This window comes from Amphiura filiformis, chromosome 3 (genome assembly GCF_039555335.1).
Source record: "Amphiura filiformis chromosome 3, Afil_fr2py, whole genome shotgun sequence".
Classification (NCBI taxonomy): Eukaryota; Metazoa; Echinodermata; class Ophiuroidea; order Amphilepidida; family Amphiuridae; genus Amphiura; species Amphiura filiformis.
The window spans coordinates 66,940,373-66,962,626 of record NC_092630.1 but is presented as its reverse complement, the minus strand read 5'-3'; the positions used below and the strand labels follow the sequence as shown (position 1 = coordinate 66,962,626).

The window sequence follows — 22,254 nt, the reverse complement described above, 5'->3', positions numbered from 1 at the left end:
ACATTGAATGGGATCAGGCCAAAGTTATAGACAGAGAGTCGGGCAAAACTAGCAGATGACTCAAGGAAGCTATCTGGATTGGCAGGAGAGGAGACTATATTCTCAATAAAGACGAGGGGCTTACAAGTTACATAACATCTTTGATCACCACGTCCCCTATGGCGTTCGCCGAAAGGACAGTGAGCAGTGGTATGGGTTGCCAGTCTGATGAAGATGATAGATTATCATAGAAACGTCACTGAAAACGTGAGTAAATATAAAATCTTTTACTACTGGATTTGATATAATGAACTTTCAAAACCATAGATGAATACAATATCTGACTATATCGCCCTGGTAGCAGTGCCTTCGGATCTGGTGGACACAAGCTGGTGTGCATTTTGCAGAGAACTGTTGCTGCAGTAACTTGACGGTTTTTATGGAGATATGTGATGTCCAGCTCTGTAATCGCTTCCTCTTCTCCACACCTATGATTCGAAGGGCCTTCCTCTAGATATAGTCTAAAACTCCCATGATCTCCAGCTCCTTCTTTGCCAGTTTGGTGGTACCAAACAGAAGATCTAGCTTGGTTGGATCCTCTTTCTTGATATTGTCATTGCCTTACATTTTGATGGCTCGAAAGTCACCTTCCATCTGTCTGCCCAGATCCTCATTTTCTCCAGGTCTGTTTAGGCTAACAGTAACGGCTTCAGGGTTGTCTCTAGATGTAATCTCGCAAAACAAGGTGGAATCATCTGAGTAGAGGTATAGCTGGTTTTCACACTCATCACCCAGGTCATCAATGAAGAGAGAGAAAAATTGGGCCCAATATTGACCCCTGGGGAACTAATGTATTGGTGGAGGAAGTATTTAATGACTGACCAGATAGGACAACTTTGATGGAACGACCTGTCAGGTAGCTCCTAATCCAGTTGAGCAGTTTGCCGGATTCTCCTTTTGCCATGAGTTTCGAGCAAAAGCCATTATGCCAGACCTTGTCAAATGCTCCTTTGATGTCCAGGGTAATCAGGCACACTTCGTTGCCTGTGTCCAGGAAGTTGGACCACCCTTGAGTCAGAATGGTGAAGATGTCAGCTGTGCTGTGGTGTGGCCTAAATCCAAACTGTCTATCCGTTGTTTTCCAAGGAGGTACTTCTGAAGTTGGTTCTGTACAACAGCCTCCGTGACCTTGCTCATGATGCAGAGCAGAGAGATGGGGCGGTACATAGATGGATTCGATTTCGAATCTCTCTTGTGAATAGAGATGACAGATGCAGTTTTCCATTGGCTTGTGAAAACTCTCTTGGAGAAGCAAAGCTCAGTCGCCAAGAAGAACTACTGATTGTGCATTGAAATTAGAAAGCTTTGACAAGGTGGTGGAGTTCAGATAGCTGATGATATCACTGTTAGCACCAGGTGGTCTATAGACAGCAGCAAAGAGATTTCTGTGACTTCATTGTCACTGAGAACCACATCAGCTCCAAGCCCTCTGGATCAAGAGCACTGTCATGATATATGGCGATAACCTCTAGGCATATAGATGGCGATTCCTCCTCTATTGGATGTAGGTCTGTCTCTACGACAGCTGAGGGAGTATATTGGTATAGTTATGCAATCAGTACCATCATTCATAGTAGCATAACAATGTTTCCGCGATGACAATAATGGATGGCTTTAGTTCATGGCACAGGCTGGACAGCTCACCGATGTTTGAACGTAGTCATCTGATGTTCACTAGTAAACACGTTGGGCAGGCATGGGTCGTTTCCGTTTTGATCCGTCCATTCAAGGCTTCTTTAACTTATTTGTAGCGAGAAAAGTTGAAGACTGGTTGGTTGCTGGCCCCCTCACCCCTGATACATACGGTATAATGTACTTTATTCGCCGTAGAAGTGATGATGTAACAGGCTTAACTACCAATAGTTAAAAACAACTTTTAAATATATCGTCCTGCACTACAAGCTGGTTGCCCTCTTCACCTGTGAATATATGTCTACAATCATAGATTGAATACAATACCGCTCTTTTCAAATATACTAATCGTATAGGTGTGAGTGATCAGCATGATATGTTACATCATCACTTCTATGGTGAATTCAAGTACTTTGCTTGAATAGAATAAATTTTTGTTTTGTTATGAAACACATCCGAGTTACTACGATAAAAAACAAAAAATATATAGGGTCAAAATTATATACTAAGATGATTTAATTTAAAAGCACTTTGCAGGTATAGATATTTTATAATTTGAGGTCATAAGCTGAAGAACATAATATTATTTACTTCATATATTTGCAAGAGGAAAAAAGGAAGAGGGCATTGATGAAACTCGTGATATTTCGTCACCTTAAAATAGGGATTTCTTTTCCGTCTAGTCATATAACAGGTTCATATAAATACAATAAAGGTCTTTAGATTTACTTTGGTGAGATATACACGTGTCTCAACGAACCTTTATATATCTTGATTTTTCAAGCGCCGAGTTCTGTTTACTCATCGTAAATGCCATCGCGCCAAAACTAACGCTAGCAGGATGCATTGAACTCTTAAAACAAACATGTTGTAATGTTCGCATTCATTCATATTCTAGATTTGCCTGATTTCGCCATAACGCTTTTAAAACATTTCTTAAATAAATGGGTTAACTCTTTCGATTAACTACTTTTATACCGATCGCAAAATCCTTGCAAACGGTGAAGTGATCTTCATTTCAGATCTTTGCATTCAACCAAAATGCCTTCCCTTATATTTGCACATTTCTAGTATTATCATAATACGGAATCAAATTGGTTTAATGTATTTGGCCAGTGTAATATAGCTCATTCAGTGGCTTAGTATAAAAGAGCCTTATTTTACGCACTTTTTACTGACATGTTAAAGGAAGGTGACCTGATATATTTGGAAAATCAAATTCTTTAAAACTTATGTATAACATAAAATGGCATCCTTTCAAGTGCTAATTCCTAATGGAATTACCGACATATTTATTGAGTGATATTGGTAGTCTCACAGTGTTTTTATTAATGATAATCATCATGATCATGTAATATATTGATTTCAAGTGAAAGGCCCTATTTTTCTCATAAACATATTGAAATTAAAAGTTCCAACTCGGTGTATTTCCGAAGATATCTTGAAAAAACTACCTATAATTAGTCTCAAATGTGGTACCGTATACCATATTTGAGACTAATGCGACAGTTTTTTGATGATTTCTTCGGAAATATACAGATTTGGAACGCCCAATTTCATTGTTTATGAGAAAATTATGAGCTTTCATCTGATACCAAAATCAGCATTTTGGTGAGGTAAAGTGGGGGATGAGATTGTCAATCAGGTTACCCACCTTTAAATAATCGGATTTCGTAGTTTTTAGTTAAATTGCACTAGAGGTCTTGATATTGGAAACCACGTGTTTCAGTCTGTGTGCCCAGGTAAAGTTAACAAGCAAAGTGTTAAATTTATTTGATGAAATGAGAAAAAATGGCATAGAGGGATTTGAATAAAGATAAATGAAGGTTACTTTCAACAATCAAATAATTTTTTTATCTTTTCTGTATAAACATGAAATGTACAAAGACTTCTTGTAGTCGTAAAAGACAGCTGTGATCATCTTTAATCCATGATGTTGTTCAGTTATTCGTGTGTACGGATTCCCTGTTTCTAATAAGAACGCTCTGTGATATCGTTTTGCAGTGTAGAATGTCATTTTTAGTATACTCGGCATGTACTCCCTATTCCAGAAAAATACGGCACTAATTTTGTTTGGATTTTAAAAAATATCTTGTTTTGCCAAGTGAAACATAGCTAAATCTGAATCCTTTAGTTAGTTCTAAGTGGCAATAAAAGTCAAATTTTAATATTTGCACAACTTGAGGTAAATGGGCCAAAAACATGCAATTTTGATAATTGGTTATGAAAAAGATTTAAAAAATGTGCCGGTTAGAACTAAAGGATTAGGATTTACCTATGTTTCATTCAGCAAAACATGATTTTTTTATAATCCAATTAGTGCTGTATTTTTCTGGAATAGGGAGTACATGCCAAGTATACTAGCATCAAGAAAAAATTACATTCTACACTGCAAAACGATATCAGAGAGCGTTCTTATTAGAAACAGTAAGGGAATCCGTACACACAAATAACTGAACAACATCGTGGATTAAAGATGATCACAGCTGTCTTCTACGACTATGAGAAGACTGTACTTCATGTTTATTCAGAAAAGATAAAAAGAATTTACTTGATTGTTGAAAGTAACCTTCATTTATCTTTATTCAACCCCTTCTATGCCATTTTTCCTCATTTCATCAAACAAATTTAACATATTGCTCGTACCTGGGGCACAGACTGAAACACGTGGATTGAATGGATATCAGAACATACTACCTTTTAACACACCACACAACATCGACAATTCTTTTTCTCTATTATATATCTTTATTTTTTGACAATGATAAGTCTTCACCTGGATATACATTTCAACTTCACATCAACTTATAATGGCTCTATATGAAGAGAGCTGCATAATTATATTGCACCTTCGAGCTGTAGCTATTTAAACTGTTTCATTTGATTCAGAACTAAAAGTAGAGTTGACTTGCCAAGCACATTCTGTAGATAGTATTGTCACTAAATTCACGTATGTAGGCCTATCATACAAAGCAAGATATGTCAAGAAAGTAAGTTATCAGGAGTGTGCAAGAAAGTGCTATTTGCAGCTTGACTTGTAAACATTTACTATAGTATAGGTTTTGATGATTCATCGTTGACTAGCGAGGTCTACAGTCTATAGGTTCATGGAACAACTCATTTTGCCAAGGCACCATCTCATTTGCCACCGACCTATTACAGATTCTCACCATGTAAATTAAAACTTGGGCAGTGTAGAAGATTGGTTTTCTTGCACTTACCGTGTAACCACCTAATTACCCAGCAAACACAAAAAATGTGTTTTTAAAACGTTATAAACGTCTTATACATGCGGTTTTATCCAAGATGTATTAATAACGGGAAGGTCATTAACAATTGTAAAACATTTGTATGAGAAAAAAAACCCACTACAATCTCATTTTGACAAATGTTGTGAAATATTTTTTGGTAATATTTTTGTGAAATATTTTGTCAACATTTAAATAACATGTCAGAATGTTATGCAGCAAGTATGTTTTTGAAGGTTATTAATAAACCAAGCTGTATCAAAATGACTGGTACCCATTGATAATGGATGAGTCCGACACATCAAAATTTTACATAAGATCCAAATGCAACTACCTGTTACATGACATCTCCATGTACATGATATCAACATTTACAGCTAATAAGGTCAAATAGGGAACAATAATATATTACAACAATATTGTTTAAATGACCTGTGTGTTTCTTGAAGCAGTGACTTTTGTTAATTTATTATCAAAGTGCACTACCTAAAATAATATAAAAGGACTAATGGTTTCCGGAGGATACAAATTAAAGGAAATGGAAGTGGACAACAACAGCCACCCTCACTTGGCCTTTTCATGAAACGTCTTTTAAATTAACTCTAGGATGACCTAGGAAACCTATTGTCACAATACAATTAGTTCAGTAATAATGACCTGTATTAAATGACTAACAGTGTAACTGATATTTGCTACAAGTTAATTACATTTATTCCATTTAACATGTTCTCCTAAAAAGGCCACCTTAATTAAATCCCGAATCTCAAAGCTCGTGATAAATTGAAAACCCAATGCGGAATGTGGGGTTTTTTTTTATGTGTTTTGTACAGGAAGTATCCAATGTATGTTGCACATTTTAAAATAGTGGACAAATAAAGCTACTGCTACAAAATAATTCTTCTCAGTGTTGAAAACTTCCAAAACTTGTTAAAAACTTGAAATCAAATAGGAATTTTGAGTTTTATTTTTGCCTTTGTTTAAAAAAAAAAAGACATAAAAAAAAAGAATTTCTTGATTTTCAAAGAGGAATACGTGCAGGATTTTACAAATGCGTACAGCAGCTTTGAGACTCGGAATTTAATTAAGATGGTCTAACCTAGTTTAGTATTCATATATTTTGAATATCAGGTATTTTGATTCATATCTCAGTCATATAAAATATGCTTGCTACATACATAGACCAGGTCGCAAACACTCATCTTTTTCATTTGATAATAATATAGCCTCACTTTTGAAAAGGCAGTCTATGCCCCCATTTCAGGTAATGGTATTGTCCAGTGCCTTCTCTAAGATTTGGTAGTCCAATTAGGCAACTTTCCAAGGGTTCACCGCAACGCTCAAATTGTGTACCACAATTTTTTTTGGTGACATTTGTACTAGTTTTCTATGGGACTTCTGGTGTTATCTGTGACTTATCAGCAATTTGGGTGATTTTCTGACCTCTCTTACTGTGATTTGGGCAAATTATTTTTGGCAACCCTGAACAAAACACATCTTGCAATCCTGTAAAGTATTTGTGCTCTATGAATGGAGCATAAGACCTTATGGCAGCTATGTACTTCTACGTTTCAAGAGTCATGTACTGACCTATATCTACATTGTGTGATATGAGTCCGCAAACTAACAGCGAAATCAGAGCAGACATTTCACCGATAACCATTTCATGCCATTCTTATATCAAAAGAAAATTCCACTCAGTATTCTAGATTGTCTGCAGCGTGCAATTACAGATGATAAAGATCAGGCGCAACAAAAACTGAACATATTGTACAAAAGTGCTTTCTACTGCCATTTCTGTTATCTTGTGTACTATATGCAAAAGGCAAAGAGAAGTTGTCCCTTTAGGGAGAACATAATACTTGTCTGAGTGTTATTGGGACTAATAATCCCCTCTAGTACCTATGGTTATTTGCGATGTAACTCAATCCCATCTCTATTTAGTCTCACCATTCATGCTGGACTATTGCTTCAATCTTTCTTAATTTCCCTTGGTCAGTCACACTTATATGTTACAATAATTCACCTTGCTTTTTAAAATGGTGACGGCTAAATTAAACTTGGTTGTGTGAATTGTTTTTGTTTTTTAAACAGCTCTTTATTATTACATAATGATAATATGTACTTTAAAACGGCCAAGTTAATAAATGAATCCAACAAAGCTATCAGCATTTCAGCCATCTCAGAAGTTAATGTTATATTCTTACAAAATGATACACTTCACATAAAAGTATATAAATATGCATTTGGTAAAAACTATAATCTTTATCTCTTTATAGTAAGTACATTAAGCGACAAAAAAAGAAAAACCGGTTTACGGGCCCAACCAACCCAGATTTTGCATTTTGGAATATTTTTACATTTTGCTAAAATCAGGTAAAATCACCAATTTTTGGGCCCTAATAGATTGACTTTGACTGAAAATTTTTGAAACATTTTTCAAAATATGTTTGCAAAAATCATCAAAATTTTGCCAGATTTTTAAAGCTTTTGGTGATATTTTAGGGTCATACAAGCCTCCAGAAAAAAAAAACCTGACCGCCGACCGACCCTTCATGAAAAGTCTGTCTGCCCGTAAAACAGAGTGTTTTGTTTTTGTCGCCATACTTTTGAAAAATGTGTCACATACACATGCAATGCCACGCAGCTATCTAATCCTGGACCTGTTGAAGACAATGCTTCCTATAATTTCACACTCACAATTAATAACACCCCAAAGCTCAGGATAATTCAAAATACATTGGGGATATCTATCAGCACTTGCCACAACTTGCATGCATTATATAAGTTTCACAGTAACAGAAAGACATTGATAGACAAGGAAGAAGATAAAAAGCCTCAAGGTGCTTCAAGTAATTGTCAGTCTTTTTTCATTATTTTTTTGTAATCAAACAATAGTATTCAAGGACGCCATTAGTGAAACAACAATTTTACATTTACGTTTCACTGTTACAATAGTACAGGACAATGAAGATCGTAGCCGTATGTAATAACAACACTCAATAATTTGCTGCCTATCTTTACTGAGCTACGTGAATAGTGCAAGTCTTGCCTGCAAGCTGAATGGATGAAAAGGGTTAATATTAACCTATTTAAGGTAGGATTGTAGTCACGGAGTCGTGAAGTATGTTTAAATATTCAGTATGTGAGGAACGATTCTTCATATAACACAAAATATATCTTTCGGCAATTACAAATTGGATTAAATAGCTCTGATAACAAATTGTTCCGCAAAATAAAAATTGGAAGAAAAGTTAATTATTTTAAGGATTATTCAGTGATTTGCTCATTCAGAAAATCGTAAAAAAATCATCTAAATTAGTTTTTTGCACCCTTGTTAGTATCATAGATGTGTTAACACATCCTGCTAGTGGTTAAGCTGAAAGCCATGTAATAAAGACAAAATAGGTCATGTTACATGAAACTGTAATACCTCTACTTAAGTAGAGAAATTATAGCTACATCTATTTGAATGGGGCTTCAACTTTGTCAATACTGCTGTTTTCCTCGTTTTCTATGAAACATTTCAAAAATACCTAATGACAATTTTAAAGATTTATCCTGGGGCCAATGAATGGACCATCAAACATAAAGATCTATAATAAGACAAAGAACAATATAACTAACGCTTTACCTTTCAACAAGAAAGTACTATTTCAGATTTTTACAAATTTAGATTCTGCAACAGTCAAACCCATTATAATAGTATTTCAGAAATCAAATCAAATCAAATCAAATGTGAAGTATATATTTAGTTGTAACCATTTAAAAAAAAAAGTCAAACATTTGAAACATACATTCAACACAATCTAATATCCTAAAAATATTAAAATGTGTTTTCGCTTGTTTGTTTTTAAAACATAAATATGTATACATTTGAATGAACAGCTGCAACCATGGCACTGCAGATAAGCACACAATTACATCAGGATCATATTATGGAAAAAATATTTATTAAAACTTCAACTTTTTAGCTGAAGCAAAATTGCACACCTGCCAACATATTTAAGACGTAAATATGTGATATGGACATAGGGGTCAAAGCAGAATCCAGGTGCACTTTTCCAGTACGAATGCATGGAACACAAACTGGGTTTGGGCATTATAATGAAAGCTCTAGTCCACAAGGCAAGCTGAAGGGAAGTTTTGTGAAATTTACATCACATTTTGTTTATCTCATGATTAAATTTACACTAGTATAATGGTATCAGAAACAGCGATATGAGCTTTCAGCAAATATGGACTATCTGTATTTTTCAGAAAATTAAAAAGGAGACAATCCCAACCTAGTTGGCAAGCATACAATCCTGCAATGCATAAGGATTTACAACTACATAAAACAGCAACTTAGGTTAAAAATCTGTGAAGTACATAAAGCACAAGATAGTTCAACAAGAAATTATCGATTGATGGCAGTATTGCTGTTTGTAATACTCACTACCAACTGAAAAAAAGTAAGTATAGATATGACTGGCTAAGAAAATTTAATGAGAATTTTGCTAGTATAAACCCTAGCTATTCATTCCAGTAGGCTGATTCCTCCCATTTCGGCTGGTTTTGGTATTCCCATCAAATCTAGAATTGTTGGAGCTACATCGGGAAGTGAGCAATTATGAGATGCATCATATTTGAACTTGCGGTTTCCACCTTGCATCACAAAAGGAACTGAAAATATAAGAGCACAATAACAGGATAATATTAATTCATACAGTTGTGGATATTCATACATACTGGTAATAAATATCGTATTCAGTTAGCTATGCAACACCTTTGATTTATTCACTATGAACGCTTCCATTGATCTTCCTACGTCGTCTGTCAATGTTAAGGCTTCTATGATTTATGGATTTAATAGTTGCTATGGCAAAATTTTTATATTCATGTCGTTAGTCTTGCTAGGCTCAATATGATCTCAACCTAATCCTGCATATAAATACTTGATAAGTTTGACTTATTTCAGCAAGGTTAGCAACTACATTTTCCAAGAAAGAAAACAAAGCCAAAACTCCAGAATAAAGAAACAAAAAGGATGAAGAAAACTGCCTCTGGCAAGAGATATATACACAATAGATATCTGCATTTAAAATTTACTAAGATTATATTTTCATCACACAGAAGGTGTGAAAAATTCTCCATGTCCAGTCCGATAAAAACAAGTTAGTGCAGGTCCTGTTCCCAATAGGGAATTTCAATATCCTGCAATTTCACTGCAAACAAAAATCACAGCTATAATTCATCAGTATCAACAATAACCGTGTGGATTATGGATCACTTTACTGAGGCTACAACCTACATCATGGCAGGGGGTTAATGGCATCAAGCAATGACGCCAGTAGGTATTCATGCAATCACAACAAGGCTTATTTATTTCTTTAGAGCAAGCTAAATCATGCATGTGGCATTCAATAGCCAAAGAGCCTATTTACTTCAATAGATGAAGTGCTGAGTCTAACTGTCCAAGTTAATATTGTACGCTAAGGCATGCACCTCATAAGCAAGCTAATAAAATAATGCCGGCCACAGTAATCAGCAACATAACAGAGCCCAATAAAGCCTTCAGGATTTGTGTAGTGAACTCAAATTCAAATAACCTTTCTATTTTGGTCCAATGTTTTTCTTTCAAACCCACACACGTAAGTATGTGAAAGCCATCCTAGCGTGTTACAGGCTTTTTTTTTATTTTAAGTTAGGCCTAAAAAAACAATTGTTTGATTGGCGTAACCTAACCAGCCCTAAAAATAGGCCCGGCCCTAGACTATTTTCTTTCTTTTTTTTTCCAAAAAACTTTTTTTAAATTAAATTTAAAAAAAGAAACAAAAAAGTTCCAAGGCCTTTATCACATGCAATTTACTGCTTAAAATGTGTGTAAAAAAATTGGAAAAAAAATGCCGACCGACCTACCCTAATTTTTTTTTTTTTAATATTATGCCAATCAAACAATTTTTTAGGCCTTATAATAAAAGAAAGAAAAAGTGGACACATAGCAACAAAAAAGTGGGCTAAAAATACAATAAAAAAATGCAAAGCACATATCTTTTTTGCAAAATATTTGGGAGACTTATTTTTTTTCTTTTGTTGTCCTAAACACTATGGTCCAGAGATTTATTTTGCATTTGTATAGCACTTTTTATAGTGCTTTAGTATATGGAAGTATCCCGATTATGATGAATAAGCCAAAAACGGCTACGCAAAATTTTTAAACGAATTCGAACACTGCACACCACAGTCAGATGTCAAAAGTTTTTGTTTTGTTTTGTTATTAATATAAAGCAAGGTGAACAATAGCTCATTTGGCTAAAAAAAGTTAAGTCTCAAAGCGCTTGGTAGTTTCAAAAATGAATGCAGAATGCATTGTTTATTCTTTTTCTTGTTTTTTTTTAAACCAAATTTTGAATTAAGGTGTCATTTGCGAGTTATTTTATACTTATAATTGAATCAAGTAAATATTCTTCAAAATATTTCTCAGAATTTCTTGATTTTATGACAAAAAAAAGGAAATCAAAAATGAATTTGCTGTTTCAGCTGAAATGGACGCACTAAGAAAACCAAACGGGCATGGGCGCTTCGAGAGAGCTTTTTCTTAACCTTGGTAATCATTTTCTGGGACGTGTTTAAGGCAAACAAAAGAGCACTATTATAGTAATCCTTATGGACCATTCAGTGGTTCACAGCAGCTTTGGAGAGTGACAAGAACCCTCTGGTAAATAATAATCCCGAAAGATGTTGATGTACAGGGTGTCCAAAAAAAAAAAGAAGCCCCTCATTGCGCACTCTTTTTCTCCCATTTCAGAAAAGTTGATCAAGTATATGTTGGTATGTAAAGAAGCCTTTACCCATTAGCTTTAATAAACCGAAACAATTATTTCAATCGGCTTAATAACTTTTGAAGATATGCTCTTTTAAAGAAATGTATCCGTTTTTCACTCTGTCCATGCATGAATATAAAACATTCCTCGATGATAACTTTATAAAATAACAACTTTATTTTAGGGAATGGGCTTTACCGGTGGGCTTATGGCTTATGGATTTTGTTAAGTGTCATTAATTTGGACGGAATTGATGTGGGATGGGACTTTTTTTGTTTTCTTATGTTTCTTACTTTATTGTTTCTTGCTTTCTTTTTATTGACAACATAAGTCATTTCTCTTGTTGGAGTAAAAGTAGCCCTGAAAAGGGCTGTTTAGTTTGTCTTTGGTTCTTTTGAAGTGAGTTTGCTGTACTTCTCTGCCCTCTACATGGTTGCCTCCTTGACGAATACAGGTTTAAGCCCTAGTCCTCATTGCATCAATTGCGTTGCATACCATCCATGTGCGCCGGATACTTGCGAATGCAGCAGTAATACGGTTGCAAAGATCTTGGAGGCTAGCTGGCGGTCCTCGCTCATAGACGTCGCTTTGGATTTTGCCCCAAAGGAAAAAATCAAGCGGTGTGAGGTCTGGTGATCTTGCAGGCCACTCCACAGCATGACCCATCCCAACCACTCTGTTTGGGAACAGCTCCTGCAGCCGATCTCTGACTCGGGCGGTGCGATGAGGTGTTGCTCCATCCTGGAAATACCAAGCGCGCTGGATCGCACCAATATTTTGATGTCCAAGTACTGCTCCCCATTCAAGTTACCGTCAACAAACACAGGGCCAATTAAGGTGTTGTTGCCAACCATAGCAGCAAAAACCATCACTTTCCGACGATCGTTTGGTCTGTCGAAGACGAAGTTGCGTGGAGGAATTCTTCTATCTGCGTACATTCTGACATTCGTACTGCATACGGAGCTGTTCATGTAGAAATTGGCCTCGTCTATTATGCAGATGTCCCGTAGTATCCTCTGCGGTCGCTGTACGAACGGGAATATCTAAGTCTTCGTTGTTGATCTCCTGGTTGAAGGCCATGCCTTTTTTGTATTCGGTATGGATGGAGATGCAGGTCTCTTCTTGTGATGCGGTTGAAATTGGACTTTGGTAAAGCCAACAGGTTTCTCCTGGCACTCACTCTTGGATTTTGTTGAATAACCCTCCGGACTCGAGCGATGTTTGCCTGACTTCTTGCTGTCCTGGGGTGACCAGATCGAGGAGAATTTAGATTCTTCACTGTACCATGTTCATCAAACTTGAAGCACATCTTTTGTATTGCAGACTTTACTGGAACTCTAACTCTCGGGAACCTGTTTCGAAAGCGCTGTTGTGTTTGAACATAGCTACCCATTCGCGTGTATGTGTTTTTAAACAAAACTCGTTGGGCAACAGTAAACTGAGGCTGACGTCTAACCATCTTGCCTACTTAGTAGCAACTGAAGAGAAGCTTCAAGAAACTTACTTGACACAATGCCTCTTTTGCATTTTGAAAAGCCTGCCCCAGATCATAAGGTATACGAGCTTTTTAAGAGCTAGCTAAACCATTAATCCTCAATCCTTTGCTCTGCATGGAGTGAAGGAGCTTCAGGGTGGTGGTTGCAGCACTTATCCAGCATAGTGAGGTGTACTTCATAACATTACAAACCTGAGCCTTGTAAACTGTGGCTCTCCCTTTCATGTCAAGCTTGTTTGCTACCCTCCTTTGGGTCCCAATGTTCTGTCCAGCTCTGGCTGCAGTGTTGGAAATGTTCTTAGCCCAGGTGAGTTTCTTATCAATAGTGACACCTGAGATTTCCAGCTCATCCTTCTCTGCCAGTATAATGTTACCAAAATAGATATCTGACCTAGTTGTACTCCTCTTTCTTGAAATATTCAGGGATTTACACTTGGAAGACTCGAAGGTCACTTTCCACTTGTTTATCCAGATCCCAGGCTTGCTGTTGGAGACATGTTATCATCACTTGATCTGATCTCGCAGAATAGGGTGGAGCCACCTGCATACAGATTCAGTGTGTTCTTGCATTCACATACTTGGCAGTGGGGTTTGACTCCCACCCTTTTCATTTTACCCCCACCCTTTTTATTGAGGCACCCTTTATACTGAAAATTCTTGACCCCCACCACTTTTTGTTTTTTCCGCTATTTGTAAACATTGACGAAGTCACACACAATTTGGTTCGAAGTAAATCAAGTACGCCGAATTCTGCACCTATTTCACACGTGCGAGTCCGATGTTTTTCTCACCAATGTTAAGTTGATACATTACGTGAACAATGCAAATTATATGTGAAAAACTACTACTGTACTGTATAATAAGCATTTTAATGAATAACTGTACTTTTATGGCATTCAAATGTTGTTCTTGTCATGAACCTTGACGTGCGCTGTGTTCAGCGACTATATCCTACTTCTTCCGTGCTGCTTCGCTCAATCAATTATGCATGATTAATGACGTCACTCATATACGATCAATGTAAAGAAAAATAACACGTCATGGAAAATCGGACATTTGCATATGACGTATGTGTTTTGGCAGGGCTTCCGGGGAGGATATAGTGTTGCGCTGGACACTCGTACTGCATCAAATGGTGATTTTTCTTGGAACTATGATTATTTTATCATTCAATAAAAATATACTTTTTTATTTTAATCCCACGCTTTATATCATTCCACGCTTTTTACCCAAAAAGTTTAAACCCCCACCCTTTCACCAATTTTCAGAATTTCGAACCGGCACGCATTAAAAAGCGTGGACTGCCGAGTGTGATTCATCTCCCAGATCATAAAGCAGTGAACAACAGCGGGCTCAGTATAGAGGCATTGATGAATGTAGTACTTGAGGATTGGCCAGATAGAACCACTTTGATGGACCGGTTGGATAGGTAGGCTATCGATCCAGATCAGAAGCTTGCCAGAAACTCCTTTGCTTTTCAGCTTGGAGCAAAGTCCTTTAAGCCACACCTTGTCAAGTGCTCATTTGTGACGCACTTCATGAGCTCTGTCTAGAGCGTTGACCATTGCTGAGATAAGATGGTTAGGATGTCAGTTGTGCTGTGATAAGGTCTAAAGTCAAACTATCTGTCTGATATGAGATGGTGCTACGTATATCAGGTACTTCTGAAGCTGCTTCCGTACTACTGCCTCCATAAACTTACTGATGTTGCTAATAAGAGACATAAAGTGTTACTGAAGTTCTGATGTTTTACTTCTTGAATATCTTATAGCCCCAAGTGTTAAGCTGACAGTGTTACTTACCTCTGTTTGTAGTATGTTTAGTACTTGGGCTTCCATCTTCATACTTCATCACTTCAGCATTTCCATGGTCAGCAGTGATAAGCAGAACATACCCACACTCCTTACATGCTTCATGGACCAATTTAATGGCTTTATCTGCAATATTGCAATGACAGTCAACTTAATTATACTTTGTTTGTACACTCATTTTTATTAATTCAAAGTGTGGTATGAATTTTCATAAAAATGTTGACAATTTAGATTACAACAAAATTCTTTTTGGTTTTTGGTCTTAAAGATTCTGAATCAGATTCAGTAATCAGATTCCTTCTATAATTTCTTTTAAATACTTGATAAGAGTTTTGTTATAATTTAGAGAAGCAGACTACTATGAGCAAAAATAATATGTCTAACTTTATCAACAAGTGTAGTATTTTGGATACATTTCTTTTCCCCCACTGGATAATTATATTGCATTTTAAATGTAACCAGAAAGTTTTGGATGTGATCAAACTTCAAAGACCTGTAAAATAAAGCTTTCCTTCAACAGACTTGTCTGATCACACAAACATTTTTCCAATGGCTACTTCATGGATGTTAATACAATGTTAATTATATTTGATGAATTTTAAGTTCCTAAAACAAAATTGACATTAAGGCAGCTATTTGGTTAATTTATATAGGCCAAAGTCTCTGTTCCGACTCCTGGATCAATATTAAACTAAATATTATACTTTTATATGCCAGCATTTCTATACATGCCGGCATACTTTTCAATCTCTCAAATGGACAAAGAGTAGGAAAACATCAACTGTATCAAAATGTTGTCAAAAATGCAGAGAGAATCAAATTGCATATTCAAATTAAGCATCATAGGATTTCAAGTCTCAGTAGGGTGTGGACATCGAATGAAAAGTAACATGTTACAATCTTTCTTTACATATGGCAATCCTGGAGTGGTACTTTATTAACCCAGGTGAGCCCTATAAAGCTAGCATGTCTGAGCTGTCATATCGCATATCATAAATACATCACTCAACATACTGCTATATGTGTTCATAACCCTGAAAGGTGTTTTATAAAAGTCACAAACACAGGTGTGTCCTAGAAAGCTAGATGTCAAGGGATGTCATGATGTACATCATAACTGGATCACTCAATATATTGGCATACATATCTTACCTGTGTGTTCACAACCCTGAACAGCTGCATCATAAACCCCTGTGTGTCCTACCATGTCTGGAGGTGCCATGTTGCACATAACAAATGGATAATTACCCGATTTGACTGCCTCTATCATCTGAAACAACAACATCAAATTAAAAAATACATTTTATTCCAAGATGAAAATCACCGTTGATCATAAAAATTTTTTACAAAGATACGACAGGGCACACAAACAAAGATACGACAGGGCACACAAACAAAGATACGACAGGGCACACAAAAAAAGAAACAAAGTACATGTACTAGTTTGGAAAGCTGAAATTGAAATTGATATTAGAAACTCAATAAATGTGCTAACTTTTAAACAGTTTTACAAAAATGTATATTTTCACCGGTTTTAACTAATAGTGTATAATGTAAATAGCATCTTGAAATTTATATGTTGTTGAGTTATTATGTTTTTTATATGATGTTTTTATGGATCAATGTTCATTTAATAATGGCATATGAGTTTTAATAATTATTGCAAATTGTACAAATGTGTTTTCTTGAGATTTATATTCTACTGGCTTATGATATATGTGTTGTGTTTTATATAATATTTTTATGAATGAATGTTCTTTTAATAATAAAGTTTTAATATAGCACAGCGAAAATTAAAACTCGTTTACCCCTGGGGAGAAATGGACGGTGCCATTGTTCGTTGTGTTGGCCCAGGTCAGTCTAATGAGTTCGTGAATGGTTTTTTGTTGTATAACGGGCTGGACCCAATGGGTTATTGATTGATCGTGAGAACTTTGGTAGCGAGTTTTCTGGTGCTGTGCTCATTTATGATTTGACGATCAAGCTTGTCAACATCGAAGAAATTTTCCCACCCACCACTCCCAACAACAAGTGATTGGTGAAAAATATGAAATAGATAAAGCATTGTAAATAGAGTTTAAATCCCTTGAATAAGGAAAAATATAGAAGTAATAGGGGAAGGAAATATGAAATCTATGTTATGACTAGTAAGATGTACAAGACAAGACAGGGTTATAATTAAAAACAATAATAAAATGGGTTATACTATAGCAGGGGCAAGCAGGCTGCATCAGCACACATGAATTGAAGTGCTATCCAAGTTTAATAAGGCATAGGAAGAGAGAAAATGCCTCAGTGTGATTTCGGAAACTATGTAAATAGGTTGTCTCATTGTGTATATATAGAATGTAGGTTTCTGCCAAATAGGTGTACAGTACTTTAAAGAAGGGAAACAACCCTAGAGCTGCATGCAAAATGGCAAATAATTTTTCATAATTTGTGAATTGAGTTAATATACTTGCTAACTCCAAGTTATTTATCCTATATGACATAGGTAATGGAGAGGAAACTTGCAAGATCTTCAAAATAATAAGGTCATCAAGGATATTGGTCTTCAGAGATAAAATGTTTACAATATAGTAATATTTCCCGCATAATTATATTAGTTCTTGGGAAATGGTTTTTTTGAGCCATTGTTGTCATAAATTAAAATAATTTATGCACATGTATATAATTCACAGTAATCTTTCATCCTTTGTTACCTTCCAGGTCATATAGGCGCTTGAGGAGGAAATCTTCTGGGATAATCACCTCGGAGATCTTCAATGTATGCACCAGTAATATAGAACCTTTTGGAGGTCTCAGCCATGATATTATTCTAATTTATGTATGTTTGTGTTAACCAAGGTTTTTTGAGTCTTGCGCTGAGGAAATTCGAGTGCCAGGGGGTTTGTCTACCCTGGGACAATTTTGGTCTTATTTTAAAATTTACAAACAGATGCAGAGTCTCCGCTCCGTAATGCAAGTTCTAGGGGGATTTGTCCACCCTAGTACAAGTTGTGAGTTTATTTGAAAATTATAACGATACAGTCAGCGTCGCTGTGTCAGTGGACCTGATGGTGACGTCGCGTTCAAAAGCTAAATGAAAACACTTTACTTTGGTGCATGACGCTGTTGTAAAGGGAATCCGATGGTTTAAATCGCGTTCGATTGTTTTCCTTTCACAATTTTGTGATAATATATTTTTGGGTTGGCTGAGATCAAAGGTTTAGGAACAAAGATTCCATTGATTTAAAATAAACGGTGACTCGTTTGATCGCCATCATGATGAGCAAAAATTTTGTGTTTTTTGTCCTTTTTTAGTTTCTCTGTCAAGGGGTAATGGCTATGAGTTGTAAATTGTATAATTGTATTCTTTGTAATGTATAATTATATTTTTTATAATTATATTCTTTTTATGTATGTTGCAGGGCCCCGTCTTAGACCAGCTTCGGCTGAATCAAACTACCCTGGGTAAACATGTTGTAAATAAATAAAAAATAATACTCTTTGTATGAGATTCTCAAAGGATATAGTACAAGAGATGTTCCAAACTGAAGCAAGAATGGAATTCCAGCTTTTTTTTCTATGTAGCAATGGCAGCCAATTTTGATTTTGACCAGGGGAGAGTAGAAGTTATTTAAAGCCATAATGTGTGATTTGTTCACAACAAATTTTTATCTAATTTCTACTTTTTGCACAATTGCAATACAAGTACCGCATGGTGTACTAAAATACTCTGTGAAAGACTAAGCCAAAAGTGCTTTAATTACAGCACAATTTGATTTTTTTTAAATCAAAACCAGGGATCCCATGTTTTATTTGCCACTTCCCCCATAGAGGTCCATAGATTGTTTTTAAATATATTACTCATTTGACATTTCAAAAAAAGAACAGCAACCAACAAGTGTGGGCTGCCAGGGCCCAGCAAAAGTGGCAAATTAAGCACTGACATCTAAGAGGTGAGTAGACCCCACCCTTGCAAACTGATCATAAAATGTAAACAAAAGTGTTGCACTCTAAGTACACATACAAATTACAAAAATATTAACACATTAAAAGGTAAAAAAAATTTAAACAGCTATCTTTATGATATCAAAAGCATGAAGCCCCAAAATACAAGAGCTAATATATTACACCTAGTCAAGCTGGATAAAACACACCACACATATTACAATTATGTAACCCACCCCATCTCCACGACAAAACACAATTGGCACCAAGGCTCTCAACAGAAACTACATAGGAGTAGGCCCTACTCTTCCGGCAGCTTTTGACATAAAACCACATACAAACACACATTGTTGACGCATTCATTGTAAGAACAGATACATACCTTTTCAGCAACTCCCATTACACTCATTTCTGGTTTCAGGTCATAGGTCGCAACCTTTGGTGATGGTACCAAACACCTGTCTTCCTTATCAAACTGTTTTTCCTGGCCACCATTGAAAAAGAATGTCACATGAGCATATTTCTCAGTTTCTATGACATAAAGAAAAGAAAAGAAAAACAGATAAGAGAAATTGGGTTAACAATAAATATGTACATTGAAAATGTGAATGATGAATTCCCACACATTAATCAATATTGGTTCAAAATTTTAAGAATACAATAACCTTACCTGCACAATGAAACTGTGTAAGATTCTGTTTAGACACACATTCTGCGAGTACATTTGAAGTCGGCTGAGGGGGGAAGATCACAGGGAACGGAAACTCTGCTTTGTACTCATTCATTGTTGTTATACCCTGCAAATACACAAATGCAAGAATGGGTTTCAATATAACGGGAATATTGTATTTGTGACAGAATATACTAATTCATTCAATCTATCTTTATTCTGGTAAGCTCTTTCAATACATAAGTACTGATCTCCCAAGAGGTCCGGATCAGACAATATCAATATATAATTAGACAATAATTAAACAATAAAAATTCAAAAAATACTATAATACAAATGAGGATATGATGGGCATGAAAATAAGATGAAAATAATAGGAACTACATCATTACCATTATTATCATAAAACAAAAACATAATTACAAAATATATACACAGTATTGTTAAACAGCAATAGCATTTTTGAACTCATACATACTCATGGCCATAAAGTTTGAACGGATGTTCAGTGGAAGATTATTCCAGAGTACCGCAGCTCAGTAATTGAAGGTTCTTTTACCTGCAAAAATATTCCACGTTGGAACAATCAGGGCATTATGAGTTTGACTTTGAGTACATTTGTCATGAGTTGAGTGAGTGAAAATAGATGAGAGGTAGGATGGAGCTATTTGTTTCAGACACTTGAAAGTAACAATCAGTGATTGATTATCCCATCTACAATTTAGTTTTACCCAATTCAGGTCTTTCATCATTTTGTCAATTGGAGTTCTGATGTCAGCATGGAGAAGCATTCGAGCAAGCTTGCTCTGCAAGACCTGGAGCTCATGATGATAATTAACATTTAAATTATTCCAAACGGAACTACAATAGTCAAAATGAGGGAAGACTAGAGCTTTAGCGAGCATGTTCACAGTACTAGGTGGAAGATAATTCTTGACTCAACCAATTACATCAATACGTTTAGGCCTACACTAAATTCACTTTCTACTAGTAAATTCATTGATGTGAGGATGTGTTAGTGTAGTGGTCTTCCCCCACCCTTCTCAACACTGCAGCCTGGGTTCAATTCACCGCTTGCCACATGTGAGTTTGGTTGTTGATCCATGCTCCTCCCACAAGTTTTTCTCCAGGTGCTCCGGTTTTCCTCCTGTATCTAAAATTGGACCTCTTCCCATATCCGTCCCATTAGTGCTTCTGAGCACTATTGGGCTTTGCCTGGCTTCGGCCGAATGGTATAATATTCCTATTCCCCACATATATTGAAATCACCACTACAAAATGCAGTTCAAAGCTTGATGCTTTGAAATAAGTAAATAAACTTAGGGCTATCTTAGTTGCACAAAATACAAACACATTATTTTGGTCTTGAAACTTCATCTGCATTACAACAGGTGAGTAAGACCAAACAAGATGTTTGTGAAAAGTTACATGCAACCATCAAAGTGATGTACTATGGTAACACCCAGGAGAAGATTTATAAGCAGTCCCATGATACCACTGAAACATCCGGGTACTTGAGAACCAGTCTAGTAATCACAGAGTTTCACACAATTCTTCACTGTTGATTCCCGTTCCAAAGACGCGATTTTCAAACACTCAAAATATGTCCAAAACTTGGGTCGATAAGCATTTTTAGATGATCCCTGAAAAGAACATCGGTACCTTGTTCAAATGAGCTCTTTTTTGTTACTATCAACCCACATTTGAATGAGGAATAAAAGTCAGAAAGTACAAGAAATCGGTATACTAAAAGTAAAAAATTCAATTTAATGGACTCAGCCCCGGACACTGCCAGCAGCTGTAGGCCTACGTGATGCGACCGATTTTGTACGTCACGTATTTCAAAGTACAACGCGAATGCACGACCATGGATACGTAATAATGAAAATAATAAGGTAACCAATCATGAGTGAGTTGACAAGGTTCAATTCACTTCCGCGTTACACACACACAGGCGTTCATCACACAGTGTACACAGAGAAATCACCATGCTGTTGACAGCTGTGTTCATTCAAATCTCTAGTAGACTGGTTCTTAAATACCCGGATGTTTCACTAGTATCATGGGATCGCCTATAAATCTTCTATGGGTAACACCTGAACATTAACTTGTGTAATATGTCATGTACATGCACACCTAAAAAAAAAACCTGGGCACTGCCACAGAAAACTTGGCTGCTAAATGGGCAGGGTGGGGCAACACATTGTAGAACTAATCACACATAGCAGCATATAGTCTTGATAGTTTGGTTGGTATGCTCATGGCTGACAGATTGTGACTTCTGAGATGTGATGCCATAGTTGACAATCTTCAGCAAGAGCATAACATTCTTGGAGAGGGCACCCTATAATTGTCTTAATTTAGTTGATCCACTATGTCTAAGTCTTTGGTCTTCCTTGCCTCCATTTTCCTTCAACTGAACCTTGCATGATCACCTTTTTTAAATGGTCACCTTTATGTCTTGTGATGTGGCCAAAAGTATCTAACTATCTGCATGTTGATGGCTCGCAGAAGACGTTTGGTCGCTCCAATCTCAATACTGGAGTTGGATCTTTTTGGAGTCAAGGAGATGCGAAGCATACACCTCCAGTACTGCATTTCGAAAGCGTGAATTCCGTTACGG

The 22,254-nt window shown here is 36.2% G+C and overlaps 1 protein-coding gene across 1 annotated transcript in view; it reads right to left on the bottom strand.

The window, feature by feature from the left end:
* Positions 1-5,900: 5,900 nt before the first annotated feature.
* The window catches only part of LOC140149012 (2,3-bisphosphoglycerate-independent phosphoglycerate mutase-like), a 34,945-nt gene continuing 18,591 nt past the window's right edge, over positions 5,901-22,254 (bottom strand). Inside the window, exons 7-11 of the mRNA XM_072171149.1 lie at positions 19,632-19,758; positions 19,344-19,492; positions 16,181-16,298; positions 15,020-15,154; positions 5,901-9,581 (exon numbers count right to left, since the gene is read on the bottom strand). Coding sequence (XP_072027250.1) covers positions 9,436-9,581; positions 15,020-15,154; positions 16,181-16,298; positions 19,344-19,492; positions 19,632-19,758 — 675 coding nt within the window. The 3' untranslated portion in view covers positions 5,901-9,435. The remainder of the gene's footprint in view (positions 9,582-15,019; positions 15,155-16,180; positions 16,299-19,343; positions 19,493-19,631; positions 19,759-22,254) is intronic.